This window comes from Rattus norvegicus, chromosome 3, assembly GCF_021556685.1.
Source record: "Rattus norvegicus strain SHRSP/BbbUtx chromosome 3, alternate assembly SHRSP_T2T, whole genome shotgun sequence".
Classification (NCBI taxonomy): domain Eukaryota; kingdom Metazoa; phylum Chordata; class Mammalia; order Rodentia; family Muridae; genus Rattus; species Rattus norvegicus.
The window spans coordinates 151,894,644-151,918,882 of NC_141536.1; the positions used below are offsets into that span (position 1 = coordinate 151,894,644).

General features: G+C 51.0%; 1 protein-coding gene and 1 long non-coding RNA gene across 5 annotated transcripts; one reads left to right on the plus strand and one right to left on the minus strand.

Annotated features, from left to right (window-relative positions):
• Positions 1 to 309: 309 nt before the first annotated feature.
• On the minus strand, positions 310 to 4,108 carry LOC120101779 (uncharacterized). Its single transcript, XR_015684787.1, has 3 exons — positions 3,551 to 4,108; positions 1,595 to 1,740; positions 310 to 960 (listed from the first exon to the last, which is right to left on the minus strand). It is a non-coding gene; the product is annotated as an uncharacterized LOC120101779 (long non-coding RNA).
• Positions 4,109 to 4,217: 109 nt separating this feature from the next.
• Gdap1l1 (ganglioside-induced differentiation-associated protein 1-like 1) lies at positions 4,218 to 23,653 on the plus strand. 4 transcript variants are annotated; one of them, XR_015683024.1, is made up of 7 exons: positions 4,218 to 4,463; positions 12,840 to 13,032; positions 14,500 to 14,673; positions 18,925 to 19,019; positions 19,874 to 19,988; positions 22,304 to 22,948; positions 23,045 to 23,653. XR_015683024.1 is itself a non-coding variant. In XM_087652378.1 (6 exons), the coding sequence occupies exons 1-6, from the start codon at positions 4,284 to 4,286 to the stop codon at positions 22,314 to 22,316; spliced, it is 765 nt and encodes a 254-aa protein (XP_087508504.1). In that variant the 5' UTR covers positions 4,218 to 4,283; the 3' UTR covers positions 22,317 to 23,653. The 4 variants fall into 4 exon arrangements, 2 of the variants coding, with proteins under 2 accessions (XP_087508504.1, NP_001101268.1); XR_015683025.1 differs by having other exon boundaries at positions 22,309 to 22,948; XM_087652378.1 differs by having other exon boundaries at positions 22,309 to 23,653.
• The last annotated feature ends 586 nt before the right edge of the window (positions 23,654 to 24,239 follow it).

A 24,239-nucleotide genomic window follows, 5' to 3' on the forward strand; every position in this document is an offset into this window, starting at 1 on the left:
TGTAGTGAGTTCCAGGCCAGTCAGCGCTAAATAGTGAGATCCCACCTGAAAAAAAAATGAAAAATGAAAAAGAAAAAAAGAAACACAGGGGCTGGCCTGGAACATTTGCCTGGATACATGAGACTCCCAGGTTCTTCCGTCCCTAGCACTTCAAGGAAAGGATAAAAGGTGTGTGTGTGTGTGTGTGTGTGTGTGTGTGTGTGTGTGTGAGAGAGAGAGAGAGAGAGAGAGAGAGAGAGAGAGAGAGAGAGAGACTCTCCAAGAAGCCAAACGGCACCACTGTTTATCAGTCTGACAAACACCAGAGTGTTTTTTTTTTTTTTTTTTTTTTAAGATTTATTTATTTGAAGGGGTTGGGGATTTAGCTCAGTGGTAGGCCCTGGGTTCGGTCCCCAGCTCCGGAAAAAAAAATTTTATTTATTTATTTTATTTATGTTAGTACACTGCAGCTGTCTTCAGACACAGCAGAAGAGGACATCAGATCCCATTACAGATGGTTGTGAGCCACCATGTGGTTGCTGGGATTTGAACTCAGGACCTCTGGAAGAGCAGTCAGTTCTCTAAACTACTGGCCATCTCTCCAGCCCAAGAAAATAATTTATGTTAAAGCTGGCCACAGTATTTTACCCTATAACCCCAGCACTAGAGTGATTGAAGCTAGATAACACTATCTCACAGAAAAAAAGGAAGGGAGGAAGGAAGGAGAAAAGGAAGGAAGGAAGGAGAAAAGGAAGGAAGGAAGGAAGGAAGGAAAAGAAGCTGGAGAATGAGAAGAAGAGAAGGAGAAGGAGCCTGAGACAATGGCTCAGGATAAATTGCCTTCTGGCTTGAGTTTGGAACTCCAATGCCATGTTAAAGCCCAGAGCTGGAGCTGGGAGACACAGATCACAGGATCCTTGCAGCTCAATGGTCAGCCAGTCTCAGTGAATCAGAAGTTCCAGGTCCAGTGAGAGACCTCGTCTAAAAAATAAAGTGAAGAAAAAGTGAATGAGACGCCCGTCATCGACCTCCTGCCATCATGGATTCACATGTGAATGCACATACAAACATGAGTACACATACAACAGCCATGTTAGATATGAGGTGCCTGTTACCTTATAAAGTATCTGAGATGGCGGTGGCTCACTGAGATACCTCAGTGGTTAAGAACATTTGCTGCTCTTGCAAGGACCTGGGTTTAACTCCCAGCATGGCAGTGAATTCCCAGTTCACAATCATCTGTAACTCTAGTTCCTACGGGGTCTGACACCCTCTTCTGGCCATTAGACACATTAAAATCAGTTAAACAATAGCAAAGAAAAAAATAAGTGTCTCTCTCTGAAGTATTTCGGTTACAAAATATGATACCTATAATTTACTCCAAGTTATCCAGCCTTCAGTTAAACAAGAATGGAAGGGGGACAACGTTTTTATGACAGTTGTGTCTACTCTAGTGATGGATATATAAATTCCACTGAACTTTCTTCCTTTCTTCCCCTCTCTCTTCCTTCCTTCCTTTCTCCCTTTCCTTTTTTTTTTTTTTTTTTTTTTAAGTGCTTGAAAACTGAAACCAAACAGGCAAAGGAAAATGCTAGAATTAAGTTGCATCTTTTACCTCGCTTGAGAAAACACCTCCGTGAGATCAGGCTGTCGAGCATCTTCTTAATCCGTGATTGATGGGGGAGGGCCCAGCCCAGTGTGTGTGTGTGGGGGGGAGGGGCACCCATGGACTGTCCTTCCTGTGTTCTATAAGAAATTAGGCTGAGAAGCCGTGGGGAGAAAGCCATTAAGCATTACCCTTCCATCGCCACTGTTTGTGTCAGCTCCTGCCTCCCTATTCCTGCCTGGTTTGAAGTTCTGCCTCAACTGCCCTCAGTGAACTACAATTCATGATATGTAATCATTTTTGTCTTTTTTTTTTTTTTTTTAAGACAAGCTTTCTCTGTGCAGCCCTGACTGTCCTGGGACTCATTCTGTAGACCATGCTGGCTGGCCTCAAACTCAGAGATCTGACTGCCTCTGCCTCCCAAGTGCTGAGATTAAAGGTGTGCACCATTACTTTCTGGCCAGGATATATAACCTTAATAAACCTTTTCTCCTCCAAGTTACTTTTAGTCTTGGCGTTCATAGCAATAGTAACCCTTACCAAATCTAGCGGTGGTGATTTTCTAGAATGATTAACTGAAGGAGAGAGACTACTCTCTCCCCTACCACGGGCATCTTCTATTGGTGGCCCAGTATAAAAAGATCTAAAGGAAAAGAAGGGCTGCCTTTTGCCTGCCTGCTTTCGTGCCCTACTAGAGAGCGCATCTCCTTTGCAGCTGCTTCTGCCGCCATCATCCTTCCCTGGTACAGAACCCGGCTTCTTTGACCTTCCAACACAAAGATCAGCGGCTCTCTAGGCCTGTGGGGCCAAGTTAGAACTGCCGAAATGAAACATCACCCCCACAGACTAAACAGCTTCTGGGCTCCCCGACTCTTCAGCATGCAGATAGCTGCTACTGAGTCCAGTACTCAGCCTGTGCAAAGGAAAGCAATCTAATAAAACAAAGCAAAACCCTTTGTGGCATACATTCACTATGCAAGGACTGTTCCTCTAGGGAACCCTGACTAGTACATCTCTCTTTGCAAAACTGAACTGTGAACCAGACACTCCAAGGAGAAAGAAGTGGGGAAAAAAAATCATAAGGCATGACACGATTTCCTGTACAGAAGGCTAATGTAACGATGAGACTTAGAAAATGCAGCTCCAAGTCCCTGGCAGCCATGCCAGAAAGGAAAGAATGGGTTCCACAGAAGTTTGCTCACTTAGTAGAAGGAAACAGACAAACAACAACAACAACAACAACAACAACAAAACCCCAAAAATCAAAAAACAACAACAACAACAAAAAACAAAACAAAACAAAACAAAAACCAGACACCCATTTCTTCAGCACAGTCTGTGAGGAGATGTGTCCAGGAGTCCCAAACAGCAAACTCTGAGGCCTGCTCTCCCAGGTACATTAACTCACAAGAGCAGGGTTCGACAAACAAGCTCATGAGACAGGGGTTCTCAGTAAAAACTGGTTTACGTAAGTTCATTCTGTGACATTTGCAGACATTACCCAAGGATATATTGCTCATGGAGCCAGCAACTGTATTTTCAACCACTACCTCAGGGTCTACTTCTCAAAGATAAATTAAGCGTTAATAACATTTATATTCTGGGACTGAAGAGGTGGTTCAGCTGTTAAGAGCACTGGCTGCTCTTCCAGAGGCCTGGGGTTCGAATCTTCATGGCGGCTAACACCGATAACTCCAATTCCAGAGGCCTCTGAGGGCACCAGGCATGCATCTAGTGCAGACATACAGGCAGACAAAACCACCCATACACATAAAAATAAATAAATCTCAAGTAAAATACTTTCCAAGGGAAGCATGGGTACGCTAAGTAACTTTATGTAAGTTCCAAAGAGCATTTAAGATCCCCTACAGTCGAGGCATAAGGGCTATCTCCAGACTCCTACCTGGCTACATATTCTGGGGTAATGGTATGACCTAGGATCCCACCAATGGCACCCCTCCTCACCTGGGAAAGTCTTGTCTACATAGCTAAGACACATGATTCCTTTAAAGGGCTTGATTTGCTGTAGCAGGACTGCTGAATCACCAGCTGGTCCTGTCCCGCATGAAGCCAGCCTTGAGTTTGAATCTCCGCACTACCAGTTGGCAGCTCGATGACCTTGAGGGAAGTCACTTCTCCTCTGAGCTTCCCTTTTTTCCTCCGTAAACAGGCCAATGGGGTAAAGCCCTTAGTACCATGCCCCGCAGAGAGTAAGTGGCGATGCAGCTAACAAATTGCCCTTCATTCCCTTCTGCGGTTGGAAGAAGCCTTTTAGGAAGGGGAACGTCAGAAAATGAGGTTCCAAATAAAGCTATCTCCAGACATGACTTGTGAAAAGGATTAAATAGATCTTTATACTGCCGTTTGTCTAAACTAAGAGGTGTTTCTCAAGATTGAGAGGCACAAATGCGTAATGATGAAGTCTTTGGCAGGTGACTGGCCAGCTGTGAGCGCTCTGGCGGGGGCGCGGCCCCGGTTTCTGCATCCTTCCCTCCCTAGGGCCCTCAGGAAGGACCCACAGCTGGGAGGAGGAGGAAAGAGCCCCGGGATCCCCTTGCCCCTCCCCCTACACCCAGTGAGTAATGACATCGCGGGGAGGGGGAGGAGGAAGAGGGGCAGGCTCCGCGAGGCCATGTGATGCTGGGCGCCAGCGAGCCGCCGCCGAGCCGCCTCCTTCCTCCTCGGATCGCGGGCTGTCATGGCGACCCCCAACAACCTGACCCCCACCAACTGCAGCTGGTGGCCCATCTCGGCGCTGGAGAGCGATGCAGCCAAGCCGGTGGAAGCCCCCGACGCGCCCGAGGCAGCCAGCCCCGCCCATTGGCCCAAGGAGAGCCTGGTTCTGTACCACTGGACCCAATCCTTCAGCTCGCAGAAGGTAGAGCGGGCGCGGGGTGCGGACAGGAGGCTGGAAGGGGAACGGAGAAAGGGGGAGGGAGCACCGGGATTTCCCGGAGGGAACTGTCCGGACCGGCCGCCGAACCCAGCCCCAAAGCCAGGAGTATCTCCTTAGGCCTTGCTCCTTCTTGGGTACACCTGAACAGAGAGACAAAGGCCGGGGACAGACCGGCCCTGCCTGCAAGCGGCCTGATGGGGCTGAGCAGAGGAAGCCTCACTTTAAGTCAACTTTCACCCCATCCACTGTTCCAGACACCCTGAGCTCTTCGGGCACAGCTCCCAGGCCCTCATTCTGGCTGGGGTCTTCTTCAGTCAGGGGCTTGGAAAGTCTGTCTCCATCCGTCACCTTTTCTCTAGAGCTGAGAAGGAAGGAGTTAACCCATCCCCTCGGAGCAGCTGGCTTGCCCGTCAGATCTGTTTTGCTCTTAAAGGCACAGACCGGCTTTGGCTCCTTAGACCACTTAGAATACTCCCCTACTTTCTATGAATCCCCTCTTTGTGGGGATGAGATCAGACACTGCGCCCCAATACCTAGTGCCTCTAAGGGACTTACCCACTCTGGGTAGCGGCCCTGTCTGTAGCCTGTGGGTTCAGCACCATGGCCAGAGCCCAGAACTCGTTCTAAGGTTTGTTTGCTAGCTGACTACCCTAGCGCTTCATCTCCTTGTCCCATGCCTTCATTGTGCACCTAAGGGAGGGTGAGTGTTGCTGAAGATAAATGCTTTGGAAGCCAAAGTCTTGGATTTGTGTTTTGGTCCAGACTAAGTTTTATAACCTGGAAAATGGGCTAGTGTTAGAGGTAATAATAGCCACCAGGAAGTTTAGCCCCTCAGTAAAGTTATTGGAGGGGCTGTTTAAGGGGTGACACAACAGTACTCTAGGCTGGCTCTACTCACACCCCCACTGCTCCTTAAAACCACTTCATGATCCTCGGTTAAGACACAGCCTGCCAGATTCTGCCCCAGATGGCTGTTAATCTAGAGGCCCACCTAGGTGATACTGAGAAAGTTGGACTACCTATCACTCTTTGGTCACTCTTAGAGTCCTTGAGTCTGAGGCCAGGCAAGGCCCAGTAGGGGAACCATCTTCTTCACGTGCCCACCATGAAGCTTTGGGTGGCCCTATTTGCTTCTCCAAAGGCTAAGTGATCTGATCTGTAAAAACGGAATAAACTGTGTCACTTCTGCAGGGAGCTAAGGTGAGGATGAAGTGAAATTGTTGTGTACAGAGAGTGTTGCCATTGATGTCTGGTAAGGGATGGAGGGTTTGCTGATAAGGATGTGAGGATTTGTTAAAGGGTTAGGTGCTGGAACAGGGATCAGCTCAGTAACAGAGACTGTGCTTCACATGAATGAGGTCCTGGCCTAGTCTCAGCATCAAAGGAAAAACTGCTAGACACGGAAGAGTCGAAGTTAGCCAAGGTCACTCTGAGACCTGCCCATGCCATTTGCATGTGCTTACCAAGCACCTGCTTGCTTGCTGAGTGTGTCCTGGGTTGTATAGGGCACTGGGGATTTGGAGATGGGTCAGACTGACCTCCAGATCCTAGAACCTTCCCAGTCCAAACCTTCAGAAAGCAGGCCTCAGTGACTGGGACACAATGTAGGGTAGTGGGAGACATCCCCCTGCTGTCCCTCAAGAGACTCTCTGGCTCTTTCCCCAGGGAAGACCCGCTATTCAGCCTGTGCACAGAGCATAGGTAGGCTGGAGTTAGGGAACGGCCTCCTCACAGCAGCACTCCTTTAGGCTAAGTGTCTCTCAAGCCAGTTAGGCATCCCCCTGCCTCCTCCACCTGGGTACAGACACAGCAGCCTGAAAGCAGCACACAGGAAGAGGATGGGCTTGGCAATCCTATGGCTGGGTTCATCTCCTCTTGGCTTTTACCGTCTGAGTGACTCTGGGCAAGTCACTTCACCTGGCTGTGACTCAGTATCCTCACCTGAGAACGGGCCCTTATTCTGGGCCCTGCAGATTGCCTGAGGGCATTTCCAGGACACAGGTGTGCGTTAAGGGCCTGATGCACAGCGGGAACTCTGCGGGTGCGTCCCATCTTCCCCTTTGACCCTTACACCATATGTGCAGCAGGCTCTCCTCACAGGCACCCCTGGGAAGCCCTTCCTCGATTGTATCTGAGCTGTTACTCGCAGAAATATCCTACTTGGGAGAGTGATGGCAATCCCTGCGGGCACTGGGGACTGTAGTAGATCCCAAGGGCAGCAGGACCATATAGAAGCCTAAAGCTTAGACTCTGGGCCCAGACAGCTGAGCTGCCCCTGACTAGCAGGACAATATGCATACATTACTTTGCCTCTTGTGTCTCAGTTATGCATTTGATAATCTGGGGGGTAAAGGCAGTACCCCCAGTGGACTTCTGAGCCTCGCCTAGACAGTGCATGGCATGTGCCAAGGACTCTGTGATCACTGGCTGCCATGAAGACACCAGTTGTGACCTGAGACACATTTGATCCCTGTCCCTCTCAGCCACATGGCCCTGCAGATATCATAACCTCTCCAGGTTTTACTTTGTTTGGTCTTTGGTGGGCAACAATAGTAACTCTATCTGAGGGTTCGAGGACTGAGGGATGTCATGCAGGGTCAAGGATGGAGCTCCTGATTACACATGCACGCTGACCGAGTGCTTAGGCACCATCCTGGATGGTCGGAGGCCATGGGGTTGGGAGGAGGCTGGGATGCATACTGGGAACATAAGCATGGCTCCCAGGGATGTTCCTTCTCCAGTTTCCTCTGCCTCTCAGGACAGGAGGGAGGCTGAAAGAGGCAAAAGTCAGAGGAGCACAGTTCCACTAACTGGACATGTCCCTGGTCTCCTCTGGACTTCAGTTTCCTCAATAGGTAAAGATATCAGCTACAACCTGCCAGGATCCTTTCTTCCCCATACAGAAAGAACAGCCTTTCCCACCCCAGTGACCTCTGCCTTCTATATACACAGAGGCAGAGGCAGAGGCAGAGGCAGAGGCAGAGGCAGAGGCAGAGGCAGAGGCAGAGGCAGAGGCAGAGGCAGAGGCAGAGGCAGAGGCAGAGGCAGAGGCAGAGGCAGAGGCAGAGGCAGAGGCAGAGGCGGCAGAGGCAGGGGCAGGGGCAGGGGCAGGGGCAGGGGCAGGGGCAGGGGCAGGGGCAGGGGCAGAGGCAGAGGCAGAGGCAGAGGCAGCGGACGCGGACGCGGACGCGGACGCAGACACACACCACTCCCTCAATTCCCTTATATCTGCTAGGTTGTGTTTGTTTGTTTGTTTGTTTACAGAACTAAACTACTTGTTACTAAGTAGCTTTGCAGGTACCTCATAGTCTCTGGACTTGTTTCCTCTTGTAAGGTTTGGCTATGGCCAGTGCTCCGGTACTCCTAGGTACTGGTACCACATCCCTGAATATCTGCAGGGAGTATATGCTTTAGTTCACACGGGGCTGTCCGTACATCAACCTGTCCCCCTGCAACATACCTGAGTTGAGGTTGGGCCTTGGTACTGTCCTGGCTATGCCTGTGAGGGGCCCTACACCAGGCTTCAGCCCCCCAGAGTTAAAAGCCTTAGGCCTGGGTCCTGTCGGGAACCAGTCCTCCTGATACCATGCAAGAGCTGGAAGGGTAACTATCTCGCCTTTCAAACTCCTAGGCACTTCCTATCAGCCTGACCTACTGTGTGTTCAGTACATTCCTGCTCAGGCATCCACAGTAGCTCCCCGGTCCCTCCAGGAGCGACCCAGAGTCCTCACACTGGCCCAAGAGCTCCTAACTCGATTGGGAGTCAGGACGCAGCCACAGATAGCCATGGACCCGTCTCAGCACACCGTTTTCAGTTGAGTAACGTCCCATGATAGGGTTATTAGAGCAGAAAAGGACCCAGTTGTTCCCAAGGTCATCTATGGAAATATTTTTAATACCACCACTCCATGCAATGGAGTCTTTCTGCTCCAGCCCACTCTCTAACACAGTCTGGAGGCAGGTCCTGTTCAAGTCCCCATGAGTATATACATACTTTGAGTAACCGCAAAACTGTCAAACCACGCCCACACCAGACTTGCTTGCCCACGTCCTTAAAGAAGGGATAACCGTCATGTAGCTTCTGTCACTAAAGAGACATCATGTCATCGATGCCCTCACTCCCGAACTCCCTGTATTTATTTGCGCATACCCTCCTCCCCACCTGAGTCTGGGAGTCTTCATTGAGCTGCAGTACACAATCCCGTACTCCATTCCTGGTCCTCACCCACCCATCCTGGCTTCCCGATGCTTCAGACATCTCCCCATGGCCTTGCCTTGTGCCTCTGCAGTGGATGCTCTTCCACTGAACTCCCTGCCCAGGTCCTCATGGAGATCTCTCCACCCCCTTGTTAGAGTTGTGTTGAAATGTTTCCTCCTCACAGGCCTGCCTGATGTACATCCTGTTCAAACCTGTCCCTGTCTCCGTGACACCCTGATATGGCGGCCCTATGGTCTTAACATTTTACCCTCATCCGTCCTGTGAGAGCATCAGCAATAGCAGAAGGAGGTCTGCTATGTTCACCACAGAGCCTCCAGCACCTAGAGCAAGCCCTGGCTTGTAGGTTCAAAATGAACATGTGGTAAAAAGTGATGTGTTCATAAGCCGTTGGTGTTTGATAAACCAGGTGTGGAGTGGCACATGCCTGTCACCCCAGCACTAGGGAGACAGAGGTTGAGGCTGATTTCAAGGTCACTCTTGGCTATATAGAGAGGGAGAGGTCAGCCTGTCTCAAAAAAAAAAATATCCACTTCAATAAACCAGTAGCTGTTCATAGTCATAAACGGGGGAGAGGGCATTGGAAAAATAAGTAAGGCTCAGAGGTTTTGAGTGTCTTTTACAAAGTCACTCAGCAACTACATTACTGGGTAGAAAAGCCAAGCCAGGCCATCACAACCATCCTTCTGTGTGTCACAACCATCCTACTGTGTGTCGTCCGAACGAAGCATCGAGAAACACTCTCCAGGCATCCACAGAGGAAGTAAATTCCCCTGGAATGGTGACACAGCCTGTGGTGACCCCCTGGGTCTAACTAACCAAGTCTCCAGGAGACTGAGTGGCAGATGGCTGTGGTGGCTGTGCCCTTCCCTTGGGCCCGGCTTCCTCTCTGGGTTCCCTCCCCTGCAGAATGGCACATGGCCGTGGCCTTCAGCTCCTCTAAAGGTGAAAGCCTCCTCGGCCATCTGCCAGGATGACCTGAGGCAGCTCCCGTCAGGGCTACTGTGTCTCTAAAGATAGTCCCTTCCTAGGCAGAAGCCCATACCTGACTCCCTCTAGGGAGCCTCAGGGCACAGCTCAGCATGTGGCTTCTGGGGAAAGGTGCCCTGACAGGGTAGAAGGCCAAGGCCAAGGGCAAAGGCCTGGTTCAGTTTTCTTTCTAGCCAAGGAGCCAGGAGCCCCTTCTCCCTGCTTGGCAGAGCCAAAGACCACCAGGATACACAGGACGAAGGGAAGAATGCTGTGTTCTTGCCTAGCTCCACCTCAAAGCTTAGGGGCTTCTCCAAGGCATACACACCCCCAACAGCCACTGCCATCGGTTCACATATGCACATCCACACACACCCTGCCCACGAACACGCACTCTACCAAGCCGAGTACACACACTTTCTTTACCCTCCCACAAGTACGCTGTACACATGCGCACACAGCTGCCCACTCACACCTGCCCACTCACACACCTAGATCGAATAGATGCTGCCCCAAGGCTGCTCACTCTGCAGTGGTTCCTCCCGGTGGAACCAGAAACCCCTCCTACTACCACTGGGAGGGATGCAGGGAGGGAAGGAAAAAAACTGGAAAAGTGTGCCCAGAAAGGATCAGAGACAGCTGAAGCTGCACGGTGGGGCCAGAAAGATGAGCTAGGTCCCTGTGTATACCCTAGGGATTCTGTCGATACCATGGCCACCCCTTATAGAACTAGCTGTGGGTCAATGGAGCAAGTAAAGCTGTGAGTTGGTGTTGGATGTTCGAGGATGAATTTCTTCTCCCTTTGCACAGCCACGAAACAGAAGGAAGGGTGTTCACATTAGCTGTGAGTGTGGGCCACGAAGAGCTCCAAGAACCTAAGTGGGGTGCAGTGGGGTGTTTGTGTGTGTGTGTGTGTGTGTGTGTGTGTGTGTGTGTGTGTGTGTGTCCGCGCTAGGACCATGGATTAACTCCCTGTGCTGGGACTCTGTCCACACTACTCCAACTCACCCACACCATCTCAACCTCATAGAAATAAACTAGACCCCTCCAGAGGTCAAAGCGATGAAGTGGCTTTCCAGATCACACGGCAAACACCCAGTAGAGCCGGACTTCCATTCTAAGTGTTTCTATCAAACCTGGCGTCTTGGTTTTGTATGGCTGTGATAAAAACAAAACTGACCAAAAGCAACTTGGGGAGGAAAGGGTTTATTTCAGCTTACAACTCTCAGGTAATAAACAGCCTATCACTGAGGGAAGTCAGGACAGGAAGGAAAGCATGGTGGGAACCTGGAGGCAAGAACTGAAGCAGAGGCCATGGAGGAGAGTAGCTTATTGGCTTGCTCCCCATGGCTCACTCAATCTGCTTTCTAACACACCCAGGACCACCTGCCCAGGGGTATCACTGTCCCCAGTAATCTGGGCCCTCCCACATTGACATTAATCAAGAAAGTGTGCTACAGACTTGCCTACAGTCTTCTGGATCTTTTTTTTTTTCCCTTTTCTTTTTTTCAGAGCTGGGGACCGAACCCAGGGCCTTGCGCTTGCTAGGCAAGCGCTCTACCACTGAGCTAAATCCCCAACCCCAGTCTTCTGGATCTTATAGAGGCATTTTCTCATGCTCTCAGTTGAGCGTCCCTCTTCCCAAATGACTCTAACTTGTGTCACGTTGACAAATGCTAGCCAGAATACCAGGTCTAATCCAAGTAGCTAATACCTATTTACCCTACTGTGTGCTGGAACTCCATACAGGATTGAGCTTTTACTTCTCCCACAGCCCTCTGAGGGGAACATAGGATGTCCTACAACAGGAGGCTCCCAGAATAAGACTTTTAAAGTCTTCTGGGTTGGATCAGACACAGCAAACCTGTGATTCTGACACCAGCCCCCCCCCCCCTTCGGATACTAAACCTGGAATCTTGGAGGGGATTAGAATGCTTGGCCCATGTTTGATGGAGTGGGAGGACATAAGTGCTCAAGAATTGGCCTCTACCCTCTTTCGTGGGTGGCCTCGTGGCCCTGGACTGGAGCCACCAGAGGGGAGGGTGGTATAGGAGTGGATTACTATGACCCCGTTTCCAGGGTCTAGGACGAGACCATCCTCCTTCTGAGTCTCACTTCATATGTGAGGGCAGCTGGGGCATCTTCCAGCTCCCAAACACAGCCTGGGTCAGGAGAGTGCACCCCCTCGCTGGGCCCCTGGAGACAAGGGAAGACTCAGGAGAGACTAGCCCCAGGAATTCCCTAGAGGAAACCCTCAAGAAAAAGGGCCCTTGGGGCTGGAGAGATGGCTCAGCGGTTAAGAGCACTGACTGCTCTTCTAAGGATCCTGAGTTCAATTCCTAGCAACCCACATGGTGGCTCACAACCATCTATAATGAGATCTGATGGCCTCTTCTGGTGTGTCTAAAGACAGTGACAGCGTATTCACATGCATAAAATAAATCTTAAAAAAAAAAGAAAAGAAAAGAAAAGAAAAGAAAAAGGGCCCTGGTCTGGAACCACCACGTTATAGGCTGGCTCCTAAGCTGCTGTGTGATGTTGGGATTGATGCCTGCCCTCTCTTAGCTTTAGCCGCTCCCCCCTCCATCCATCTACCTCTGGTTGCTGTTGCCGGAATCTATCCAGGCAGTCGAGATGGGAAGGTGTTTGGAACAACTTGGGACAATGTGGATATGGGTACATTATCCCCTACCTCGTTTTGTCCCCCAAATCAGTGGAGGCATTTAGCTCTCGGTTACGATGCTACTTGGAATTTCTGTGAATTCCCTGGCCAGATCCACCCCTGGAGTCCGGGCCGAGTGCCTTCATCGTGGTAACACTAAGCATGAACTGAGCCCATCTGTATGCTAGACACGGACTTAGAACTATTAATACTTCCACTTGGCCCTAGAAGTTTAGGCAGTTTGCCCACATCTGCATTGATGAAAGCCCAGACCAACATGTTAGCCCCTTAGCACTGCCCTGTGTTCTAGCCTCTGGCTATGTTCCTCTCCAATCCACAAGCACATGCCCCTGAGCCTTAGCCCCCACTCAAGTGCCCAAGAATGGGCTGCAAGCAAGTGTCCCCTCTTGTGTATGACCTCTGACCTCCCTTCCTGCATGCCTCCCCCACCCGGGCAGAGTGTCCCCTGTGTCCACCCGCCTCTCCCCCGCTCTGACCCTGGCACCTGCAGGTGCGGCTGGTGATTGCTGAGAAGGGCCTGTCCTGTGAAGAGAGAGACGTGAGCTTGCCTCAGAGTGAGCATAAGGAACCCTGGTTCATGAGGCTCAACCTGGGTGAGGAGGTCCCGGTCATTATCCACAGAGACAACATTATCAGTGACTACGACCAGATCATTGACTATGTGGAACGCACCTTCACAGGAGGTAGGTCATGGCCCCATGGGGTGGGCGGGGATCCCATGGGCTCAGACAGCATCTCTGAACCTAAGCAAGTCACTGAGCCGTGAGCAGGATTCAGTGTCCCCCCCCAAAGAGGCTACTGTCAGGGCTTAAATGCCTGAGAGCCACACCCCCCTCCCTGGTACCCCAGGGAAGGCATGGCCCAGGTAACCCAGGTCAATTGGGGTATAGCTCTCTTCTTTCTCTAGGACCTCATTCAGGTTCAGCTGTGGCCCTCAGGTTTCCCTTAGGCTCCCATAGGTAGGATCAAATTTTCTCAGGGCCCAAAACCCTACAACCCTCTAATAATAGTCAGGACCAGACTCCCAAGAACCCCTGGCATCCTCTTGGGCAATGTGGAACCCTGAACTTCTCTGCTCCCTCCCTCCCACCCTTTGGCCTCTGCAGGCTCAGGTGCTTGCTTCCTGTGGCAGAAGTTCAGGCAGCCAGGACAGTGGGCCCGGGGCACGGGCTTGTACTATTTTTAAGAACAAGAATGTGCAAGTAGGATGTGGTAGCACATGCTAGTACTTTAAGCACTTAGGAGGGAGAGGCTGGAGGATCAGGACCTCAAGGCCAGACAGTTACACAGCTGAGTTCAAAGCTATGCTGGACTTCATGCATGAGATCCCCATCTCAACTCAAAACAATTCGGCCTAGAACTCACTATGCAGACCAGGCTGGCCTGGAACACACAGAGAGCCCCCTGCCTCTGCCTCCCAGGTGCTAGGATTAAAGGCTTGTGCCACCTCAAAACCTCAAAACAGCAACTTTTAACATATATATACATATATATATGTAAAATGTATATATAAATTTTTAAAATTTATATATATATATACATTTTCTGGGCTTGGTGGCGCATGCTTATGCCCTATAGTTCCAGTACTTTGGAGGCCAGACAGGAAAATCTCCAATTTGAGAACAAGCCATGCTGGGGCTGGAGGGATGGCTCAGTGGTTAAGAGCACTGACTGATCTTCCCAAGGTCCTGAGTTCAAATCCCAGCAACCACATGGTGGCTCACAACCATCTGTAATGAGATCTGTGTTTAAATATAATTAATAAATTAAAAAAAAAGACTTGAAGAGAACAAGCTATACTACATACTGAGATCCTATCTCAAAATGAAGAAGCATAAATATGAATAAATATAATATAACTATGCCAAGTCATCCAGGTTTGCAGCCCACGGAAAGCAGGCAACATTGGGCGTATATCTCCACCTGGCTACTATCTGGTACTGAGAGGTGCTGGCCCCCTGAGGTCCAGCTTAGTGAAGCCCAGAGCAGCTACTGGGTCACCAGGATTCCTGATAGCCAGCGGGCTGAATCCTAGAAATATTGTTCGGGGACTTCTGAGTACGACTTTGGGGGCTCCGGGTTTCTAGGGGGTGAATATCTAGGTGGGACCAGACATGGACGCTGCTCCAGCTCTTGCTTGGTATCCACAGAGCATGTGGTGGCCTTGATGCCCGAGGCAGGCAGCCCACAACACGCCCGAGTGCTGCAGTACCGGGAGCTGCTGGATGCGTTGCCCATGGACGCCTACACGCACGGCTGCATCCTGCACCCCGAGCTCACCACAGATTCCATGATCCCCAAGTATGCCACGGCTGAGATCCGCAGTGAGTGCTGCCCCCGTGGATGCCCCCGCCACCCGGGACCTCTTTCCTTGTGGAAAGTCCTTCCTCCTGAGTCTATTCATCCTCCTCTCCCTCCCTTGATCCCTCCCTTTTATCTTTCCTCCCGGTGCACTCCCCACCCCCACCCCACCCCCACCCCCGCTCCTGCCACCCTATTCAGATATGCACAGAGGTCTACTCACTAGTAGCTCTTCTCTCCAGTCTGTGAGAGCCCCTGGGGACACCCAGCTGCAGATACCTGAGGTCAAAGACTAGGAATGGGCCCTGCATAGGTAGCCAAGAACACTGAGTGACAGCAGGGTTGAGGTTTCTATAGAAGGCTGCCCAGCCATGGCAAGGCACCCAGTAGGTCTCTGTTTTCTGATCTAAAGTCACCCATATATTCTCCTCACCAGTCTGCCTATAGTCAGTGGATGAAAATTAGACCCAGTCAGATGGCCCAACACTAGTTTACTCATTCGTGGGGATTTGAGTCTAGATTCTGTTATGGTATTTGGTGGTCCTATAGGTAGAAGAGCCATGACCATGTCTGAGAGGTCCTACATACTCAGTCAGTGGTCACCTCCTCTCCTTCCCATCCTCCTCTGTCCCACTGTTGTACAAAGGTGGGGAGGGGTCCAGTTGTGGGACTCAGCCCTAACTCGAAGAGTCCTGTGAGGAAGACTCAGGAGCTATCTATGCTGGTGTTCCCATTCAGTCAGCCACAACCTGAATGAAGCTGCTAACAGACAAAGATAACACAGCTTCTTCCACCCCAGGGTCACCACTCCTGCGAGTAAAGTCAAGGTCAGCTGATGACAGTGCAAGATAAGGAAACTTGGACAGCCAGGAGTGGGGGTGGAGATCTCCGTACCAAAAGCCAAAAAGGTTCACGCCTTGAAGATTAGTCCTGAGTCACACTTGTGCACTTGATAAGTGCACACACAGATATCACCCAGGCATGGTAGTGCACGCCTTTAATCCTAGAACTCAGGTGTCAGACGCAGGCTGATCTGTGAGTTCCAGGCCAGCCTGGTTTACAAAGCAAGTTCCAGGCCAGCCAAGGCTGTTACACAGAGAAACCATGTCTTGGGTGTTAGGGGAAGAGATTCACTCCAACATGGTGAGAAATATCGCTATGGTGTCTACGAGATAGAGACTGAGTAAATTTATCAAGGCGCTGTGATATTGAAAAAGTGATAGTCATATGGAATGTTCTCGAAGGTACACTAATGGGTGGAAAAACAGGAGAGACCCAGCATGTAGTGTGCCGTGCTCTAGCAAGTCCTGAAGAATGCCCAGGCTGTCTGTGTAAGGGATGTTTCTGGAAAGGTGTACAAGAAACAGAGCTGAGAGTTTAAAGATAGAGAGGTAATTGTGGTTTGGCTTTGTTTGGGTTTTTTTGAGACAGTTTATGTAGCCCAGTCTGGTCTTGAACTCACTACATAGCAGAGGATGACCTTCTGATCCTTTTGCCTCCAAGTGCTGGGGACATCTTTGTCACCCTACCTAACCACAAAGATTTATTTTTATCCCATGTCTTTTGCTTTAGCTTGTGTTTTTAATTATGAAGTTTTAATGCCTGTATAACTGTACAAAAATCAGTTAAAACATTTTAAAATATAGTTCCAATATCAGGGTCAGGACAACACAGGGTCTCAAAATCCTAGGACCTGGGATTATGGCAACATCCAAGAACAAATGGGAGCATTTGTGAAAGGAGAAGAGGATCACATCAGCTTGTGGGGCAGGACAGGTGCAGGCAGGGCAGGTGCAGGGCGGACAGGTGTAGGACAGGTGCAAGATGGACAGGTGCAGGGCAGGTGCAGGGTGTAGAGAGCCAAAGAAAGTCTAGTGGAGGCAGAGTGGAACATGGGGCAGTGGCAGCGTCTCTCGTGGATCTGAAGGGAAGGTTTGGAGGAGGGGGAGCTTTACAGAGAAACATGGGCAGCTCTACATTTCTCAAAGAGAAGTTCCCTGAGAGAGGAAGTGTGACACCTTGGCTGTCATTTAAGTGAGTGGTGCTGTGGCCTGGCAGGGTTGTGGGCACCTGAGCTATCTCATGGGATCTGGAAGGCAGTGGGGTTCAGGGCAGGCCCAATTTTCACCCCTTTGAGGAAGCAGAGATCATTTCAGGATCCCACAAGAATGGGGGAACAGGAGACCTCACAGGGTGCAGAAGAGCAAGCCAGCTTGCAGTGACTATGAAAGTGGTTCAAGGTCTTTCTCACAGACTAAAGTCAGGCACAAGAGCAGCCATGGAGGGAGAGAGAGATTGGCTTGACCTTCACATTCATAAAACCTCAGTGAGGGTTAATACAGCTTGGGCATGGAGGAGCCAGCGGACAGTGTTAACTGTGGCTGCACCAGGCCTTACTGGGAGGAGGTAGGTGAGGAGACCTCAGAGGAAAGATACAGAGGTCCAAAGCCTCTCACATTCTTGCCCATCCCCTTCCTTTCCTCAATAATCACTGAGTCCTGCTCTGGCCTAGGCCTGTGCTGGGCTTTTAGGGGACAGAGGTGAGTCTCAAACAGCTGCAGCTCAGCAGGAGCTTAGAGGCTGTGAGAAGAGATACGTATACAAACATTCAGATCATCACATCTGGCAAACAGCATAGGCTGTAGGCTGCACTGTGCAAGGAACGCCTTTGCCAGAGGCCACAGAAGAGCTGTGCTGCTGCTGCAACCCTGGCTGGCGGCTTTGCATCTCCTGGCAGAGGTCTGCAGAGCATATACTGGGAACAAAGGTTCTGAGGTGGGGCCTGGAAGATAGGGGGAGCTTCATAAAGGGGAGATGGTCAGCTAGATCTGGAAGGAGGCTTTCGAGAATAGTGGACATGGGGGCTGGACAGGTGGCTCAGCGGGTACGAGCACTTGTTGCTTTTGCAAAGGAGCTAGGGTCAGTTCCTAGCACCCACAGGGCAGCTAGAACTGTTAACACCAGTTCTGGAAGCTCTGACACCCTCTTCTGGATTCTTAGAGTATTACACATGTGTATAGACACGCAGGCAAAACACCCAAATGTATAAAGATCAAAAATAAATAAATCGTTTTTTGTGTGTTGTTTTTATTTTTTCAGACAGGGTTTCTCTGTGTGGCCTTGGCTGTCCTGGAACTTGCTCTGTAGACCAGGCTGGCCTTGAACTCACAGAGATCTGCCTGCCTCTGCTCCCCGAGTGCTGGGATCAAAGGTGTGCGCCACCACTGCTCTGCAAAAATAAATAAATCATAAGAAAAAAAAGGAGGGGTTGGGGATTTAGCTCAGTGGTAGAGCGCTTGCCTAGCAACCGCAAGGCCCTGGGTTCGGTCCCCAGCTCCGAAAAAAAGAAAAAAGAAAAAAAAGGAATAGAGGACATGGTTATTCCAGAAAGGAGATGTGGTCCTTGGGGTTTAGAGTGGTCTGGGACATGGGAATTTATTTGTATGTCTAAGATGTACCCAGTGGGGACAGGGTTTGGGGCAGCTCAATAGAATATATATAGAGATAGATAGATAGATAGATAGATAGATAGATAGATAGATAGATAGATAGATAGATGAGAGGGGGAATCCTCCCATGGTTCTTGAGGGCAGGCCAAGCGCTCTGCACAGAAGCTCTTTGGAAGAGGTGGATATGAATAGGGTGATGCCACACTTAGATGTAGGAGGATCACAAGTTTGAGGCCAGCCTGGTCTATACAGCGAGTTCTAGGCCAGCCAGGACTACATAGCAAACCCTGTGAAACTCATCTAAGTAAGTGATCACAGGTAGGCAGTGAGTGATGACAATCTCTGTGGGGAATGTCCTGTGAGGAGTGCTGGAAGAAGAGCCCAAAGGGCCTGGTTTAAGGTAAGGGGCTCTGAGGACACCCCAGGCTGGGCTGGTTTCATTTGGTGGAAGAGATTCTGGAAAGGTGAAGAGCTCTGGGTTTCAGGTTCTATACATATCCAGCATCGTCTCCCCCCTCTCCCTCTCTCCCCTCCCTTTCCTCCTCCTCTTCCTCCTCCCCCTCCCTTTTCCTTTTCCTCTCCTTCCTCTCCCTCTCCTTCCTTCTCTTCCTCCTCCCCCTCCCTTTTCCTTTTCCTCTCCTTCCTCTCCCTCTCCCTCCTCCTCTTCCTCTTCCCTTTTCCTTTTCCTCTCCCTCCTCTTCAAGGTCTTGCCTTCAGCAAGGTTTGCTGGCCCTTATGCCCCAGGCAGGTGCCTCTCTCGTAGTCATGTGGGAAAGGAGAGGCCCCAGAGAACAGGGGGACAGGACTTTTCCTACTTTGTTCTAGGACATTTAGCCAACGCCACCACAGACCTCATGAAACTGGACCATGAAGAACCACAGCTCTCTGAGCCTTACCTTTCTAAACAGAAGAAGCTTATGGTGAGTGCCCTACCTCTGTCCTCTCCTCCTACAGACAGGGACAACTATGCTGAGTACCCTGCCCACATCCCCTCCCTCCCTCCCTCCCTCCCACAGACAAGGGCAACTATAGTAAGTGTCCTGCCCACATCCCCTTCCTCCCTCCATCCCTCCCACAGACATAGGCATAAATGATTCTAAATGGAGGATCAGCAGATGCTTTGACCTGGAAAAAGTACTGGTTGGCTCCCCAATCATGTCTCCTCTAGCCATCATATCTTGGCTGTTGGGCCATGGATAGCCACTGCTACCCCTGCCTCTGGTTTCTTATGCTGTCCCTGAGTGCAGGTTCTTGCGTCAGACAGTATGGAGAGATTGTCCCAAGGATATGGGGGAGGTAGGGAAGAGGATGTGGCTGAGCCTCCCCTCGCCCCACCAGAAGCTCTGGAATATAAAAGGCACCATATGGCTGGCCATGCCTCAGTACCCTGTATCAGTTAGCCATTGGTTATAGACTGCCTGTTGGGGTGGGGATCATCTTCCGTGTGCTTCTGAGCAAGATGGCTCCTCATTGGCAGAGAGCCCTTCTCTGGGCAAAGAACATCGGTGCACCTAGCACACAGCAGTGGTTCCCTTGCCCCAGTCCCATGACAGGGAATGTGGGCAAAATGGCCGAGCTCAGTCTTGGATAAGGGTACAGTCAGTGGTGCCACATACTGGAGGTGGGTATTTGAAGGCAGGTGTGTGTGTGTGTGTGTGTGTGTGTGTGTGTGTGTGTGTGTGCATGTTAGACACACTCCTTTATCTCTGGATATCATGATTCCCATGAGACCAGCTCACACTGGAGCACATCTCCTGCCTGTCCCGCCCTGTAGGCCAAGATCCTAGAGCACGACGATGTGGGCTACCTGAAGAAGATCCTCGGGGAGCTGGCTATGGTGCTGGACCAGATCGAAGCAGAGCTGGAGAAGAGGAAACTGGAGAATGAGGGTAGGTGCCATGCCATCGATAAAGGGGTCAGCCCACCTGCCTGCCCTACCCACTCTGCCAACCCCCAGCCTCCTTCTCTCAGCCATAGATCCCAGAGCCCCGCCAGCTGGTTAGGATCAGGAGCTGGAGAGGAAGGCGGACCTGGGTTCTAGGGCTGCAGTGGCCTTGACAAGTCCCACTCTGTGCTGGGACCTTGGTCTCCCATCTACACAGTGGGGAGAATGACAGAATCATTAAGACACTCGGCGTACCCGGGGTGGCAGCACGTGGCATGCGTTTCCTCTGTGGGTGAAGAGGACAGTATGGTGACCGTTAGCCCTCACGGTCTCACAGGACCCTTTGAGGGGATGTCTTTAGGCTCTTACTGCCGCAGAGCAGGTCTGGGATCCTGACATGCCAGCTTCTCTCCCACCCCACACCTTTGCAGCAACTCTAGCCTGGTGTCCCCTCCATGCCACTCTGCCCATCAGCTGGTAACCCACGTTTGTTCTGAGCTTGCTTTGCTCAGAATGACCGAAAACTTCTAATCCTCCCACTCCCGTCTCTTAAATGTTGGGATTACAAGGCATGCTCTACCATGCCCGGTTTATTCAGGGCAAGGGTTCGAACCTGGGGCCCGGTGCGTGCTACCGACTGAGCTATGCCTCAGTCCCCTCAGCTTTAGATTGACAGTCTATGACACCCCTTGAAAAGACAGCAAACACCCACGGTGGAGGTAGATAGAGCCGTAGGAGAACACTGCTGCAGGCGCAGGAGACGGCCAGTGCAGGGAGCTGTGGTGAGACCGGGCTTGGCATGAGGATCTGCAGGAGATCAGTGTGGTGGCTAAGACTCAAGAGGGGGGGTTGGGGATTTAGCTCAGTGGTAGAGCGCTTGCCTAGGAAGCGCAAGGCCCTGGGTTCGGTCCCCAGCTCCGAAAAAAAGAACCCCCCCCCCAAAAAAAAGACTCAAGAGGGAAGCAGAATCTGGGGCCTGGAAGGGAATGGGGCAGAGCATACAGCTAAGCCTTTGCTCTGACAGTGAGGCGCGAGTTTGACAGGCCCCACTTAGGTCCTTTTTAAAGACTTATTTAAGGGGATGAAGAGCTGGCTCAGTGGTTAAGAGCACTGACTGCTCTCCCAGAGGTCCTGAGTTCAAATCCCAGCAACCACATGGTGGCTCACAACCATCTGTAATAGGATCCGATGTCCTCTTCCGGTGTGTCTGAAAACAGCAACAGTGTACTCGTATAAAATACAGATTTGTTTATTCATTTATTTTATGTATATGAGTTCTGTAGCTGATCATGACAGAATCTGTGTGCTGAGTGTGCTCTGTGGGTGCCGTACTGTGAGTAGGCTTAAGGAGGCAGGAGCTGAGGCAAGGGAACCATTTACGAAACACTGCGATCACGGGGGTAGGAGAGAGTGGTAGTTCAGGCTGGGATGGTGCCAGAAGAGACACTAGAGTCTGTGTGTGCTCTGAAGAGAAAGCTAATCAGACGTACTGGTGGACTGACTATGTGCGCAATGGAAGAAATTGTTCTTGGTGGCCCCTGGGCTCTGGTATTGAGTAAGAAAGAAGGGTGGAGAGACACTACTGCACCCGGGTGTGGTGAGCTCGGGAGCAGCGTTCCAGAACTCTCTGTTGGACAGGTTTAATTTGGAGTACAGGGTGACGCTAGGTGGAGCTATCAGCCAGACAGCCTAGGTCTGTAAGCCTACAGTTTTGGGTGATGCAGCCTGTAATTCCAGCACTCTGGAGGTTGAGGCAGGAGGATCACAGGTTTGAGGCCAGTTTTGGCTTTAGAGTCTGTTTCCAAATTAAGAAAGAGAAAGTGAGGGAGGGAGTAAGTGAGGAAGGGAGGGAGAGAGGGAGGGAGGAAGGGAGGGAGGAGGCCCGGGAACATAGTTCAGTTGGTAGAGTGGTTGCCTATCTTGTACCAAGTCCCAGGTTTGACTCCCCAGCACCGCATAAACTTAGTGTGGTGGTATAGGCCTACAATCCTAACACTCAGGTGTGGGCAGGAGGATGAGAAAGTCAAGATTATCTTAACTACATAGTGTATCGGAGGCCAGCCTGAGCTGCACGAGACCTTGTCTCAAAAAAAAAAAAAAAAAAAAGCAAACCAAACCCAAGCCAGGAAAAATATAAGACAGATCTTTGCAATTTACAAGTCAGTCGACTTGAAGGAAGAGTGAAGGCAGCAGGTGTGAGGATGTGGCAGAAACTGCTAAAGAGGTTCGGGAGGGAATGGCCTCAGGAGACACTGGCAGGCAGACCAGAGGAGCCAGGGCTTCCAAGAAGGTGAGCACCATGTGTCCTCTCCTGTCCAGGGCAGACGTGTGAGCTGTGGCTGTGTGGCTGTGCCTTCACCCTGGCGGATGTCCTCCTGGGAGCCACCCTGCATCGCCTCAAGTTCCTCGGACTGTCCAAGAAATACTGGGAAGACGGCAGCCGGCCCAACCTGCAGTCCTTCTTTGAGAGGGTCCAGAGACGCTTGGCCTTCCGGAAAGTCCTGGGCGACATCCACACAACCCTGCTATCTGCTGTTATCCCCAATGCGTTCCGACTGGTGAAGCGGAAACCGCCATCATTCTTTGGGGCGTCCTTCCTCATGGGCTCCTTGGGTGGGATGGGCTACTTTGCCTACTGGTACCTCAAGAAAAAATACATCTAGAGCCAGGCTGGGGCCTGGTGTGTGACTGGCGGTGTCTCTGTACTGTGTGCTTCCCAAATCCCTCTCAGTTACTCACTGTCCCATGAGCACTGGACAGAACTTCCTGCCCCTTCTTCCTAGTAATTCTATTGTCAGTGTGACAACATTCCATAGTTTAGAAGTAGACAATGTCAACGCCGTGATTTGAGGCCACGGCTCTACCAGAGGACAGAGAGAGAAAGCGAGAGAAAGGAAACCCAAATGTCTTTTCTTCTGATTCAAGGACTCGAGACGTTACTGTGGGGACTGGTTAGGATCTGAGGTGAGTCCCAGGACTTTCCACCCAGCAGGGCCCAGGTTCTGGGAGGTGCTGGGGACCCAGAGAGCCTGACCCCAGCCTCCCCTTCCCTCTTGGCAGGGACCTCTTCTATAGGACAAAGCCAACACGGAGACTCAACTCATCTAACCAGTACCTCTGTCTGGGACTGGAGAGCCTGAGGCCCTGTGGAAAGCCTCTGAAGACCAAAGGGGTCCCATTCTTCTCCTGGACATGGACTGAGACAGCAATGGCTCAAGCCAAGCAGTGGCACCCCAGTACCCATCTATGGCTGGGATCAACTAACTCCATGGGCACACCCTTCACCCCTTTCCTCCTCATTGGCCAGCTGGTGAGGTTTGGCACTTACCTAGAAATCCCCTGAGGCGGCAGCCATCAGCCACTCCTACCTTGAGTTGAGTTCCCGCCCTTCAGGGTGGGTCTTTCAGCAAAAGCCATGTTGACCTTCCCTCCTAAGGTCACTCTCAGCTCAAGAACAGGGGTGCCTCCCTCACAACCTCCACCTTCCCTTTTCCCCCAGGAACTCCTCATACTGCATGCAGTGGGGTCTCTCCTCCACACAACCCCCACCCCCAGGTCTCACTTTCCTGTGCCTTCTGCATGTTGGGAAAGGGTCTGGGTGTCACTGCCGCTCATGCTTAGAGTCCCCAATAAAGCATCCGGGAGGAGCAGTTGCTTTTCATTTCTAAACGGTGTGGTTCTACTCAACTCTCATTTCTAAAGTCAGGACGGAGGGCTAGAGATACGAGGTTCAGATCCGGGTCTTCTGGAGAGCAAGCTCACCTGGCAAGGTGGTCACTGACTATTTTTCTAGCATTTGGGAGGCTGAGGAAGGACAGAAGGACAGAGAAGACAGAGACAGCCTCGCCTCCAGCCAAAAGCTTCTGGCATAGTCATACATCCACTTCGTTTGGGCACCTAACTTTACAGAGTATGTTTGCATCCATTTGCTTACCTTTGCTCTTGGGGGTGAACCATGGCACAGGTCCTCATCCTAATTACTAAGTGGGAGAAACGTGTTAAAGTGCTCAAAGACGAGAAAATATAGATTATTCCAGAAAAAAAACCCATAGTTTTATTTATTTTACAAAAAATTATAAAGTATAAAAATGTGTGTGTTTTCAGCAAGGTTACAAGAAAACAAATAGGGCTGAGGATGAGCTTTCGCTGGCAGAGTGCTTGCCTAGCATGCATGACGTCCTGGGTTTGATTCCCCCCCCCCCCCCCCCCCAGTGCCTGAACACCAGTAATCCCAGCACTTGGGAGGTGGAGACAG

Coding starts and splice junctions, on each gene's coding strand:
- Gdap1l1 (NM_001107798.2), top strand. CDS start 4,284: ATGGCGACCCCCAACAACCTGACCCCCACCAACTGCAGCTGGTGGCCC. Junction 4,464..12,839: donor AATCCTTCAGCTCGCAGAAG/GTAGAGCGGGCG, acceptor TGGCACCTGCAG/GTGCGGCTGGTGATTGCTGA. Junction 14,674..18,924: donor TGCCACGGCTGAGATCCGCA/GTGAGTGCTGCC, acceptor ACTTTGTTCTAG/GACATTTAGCCAACGCCACC.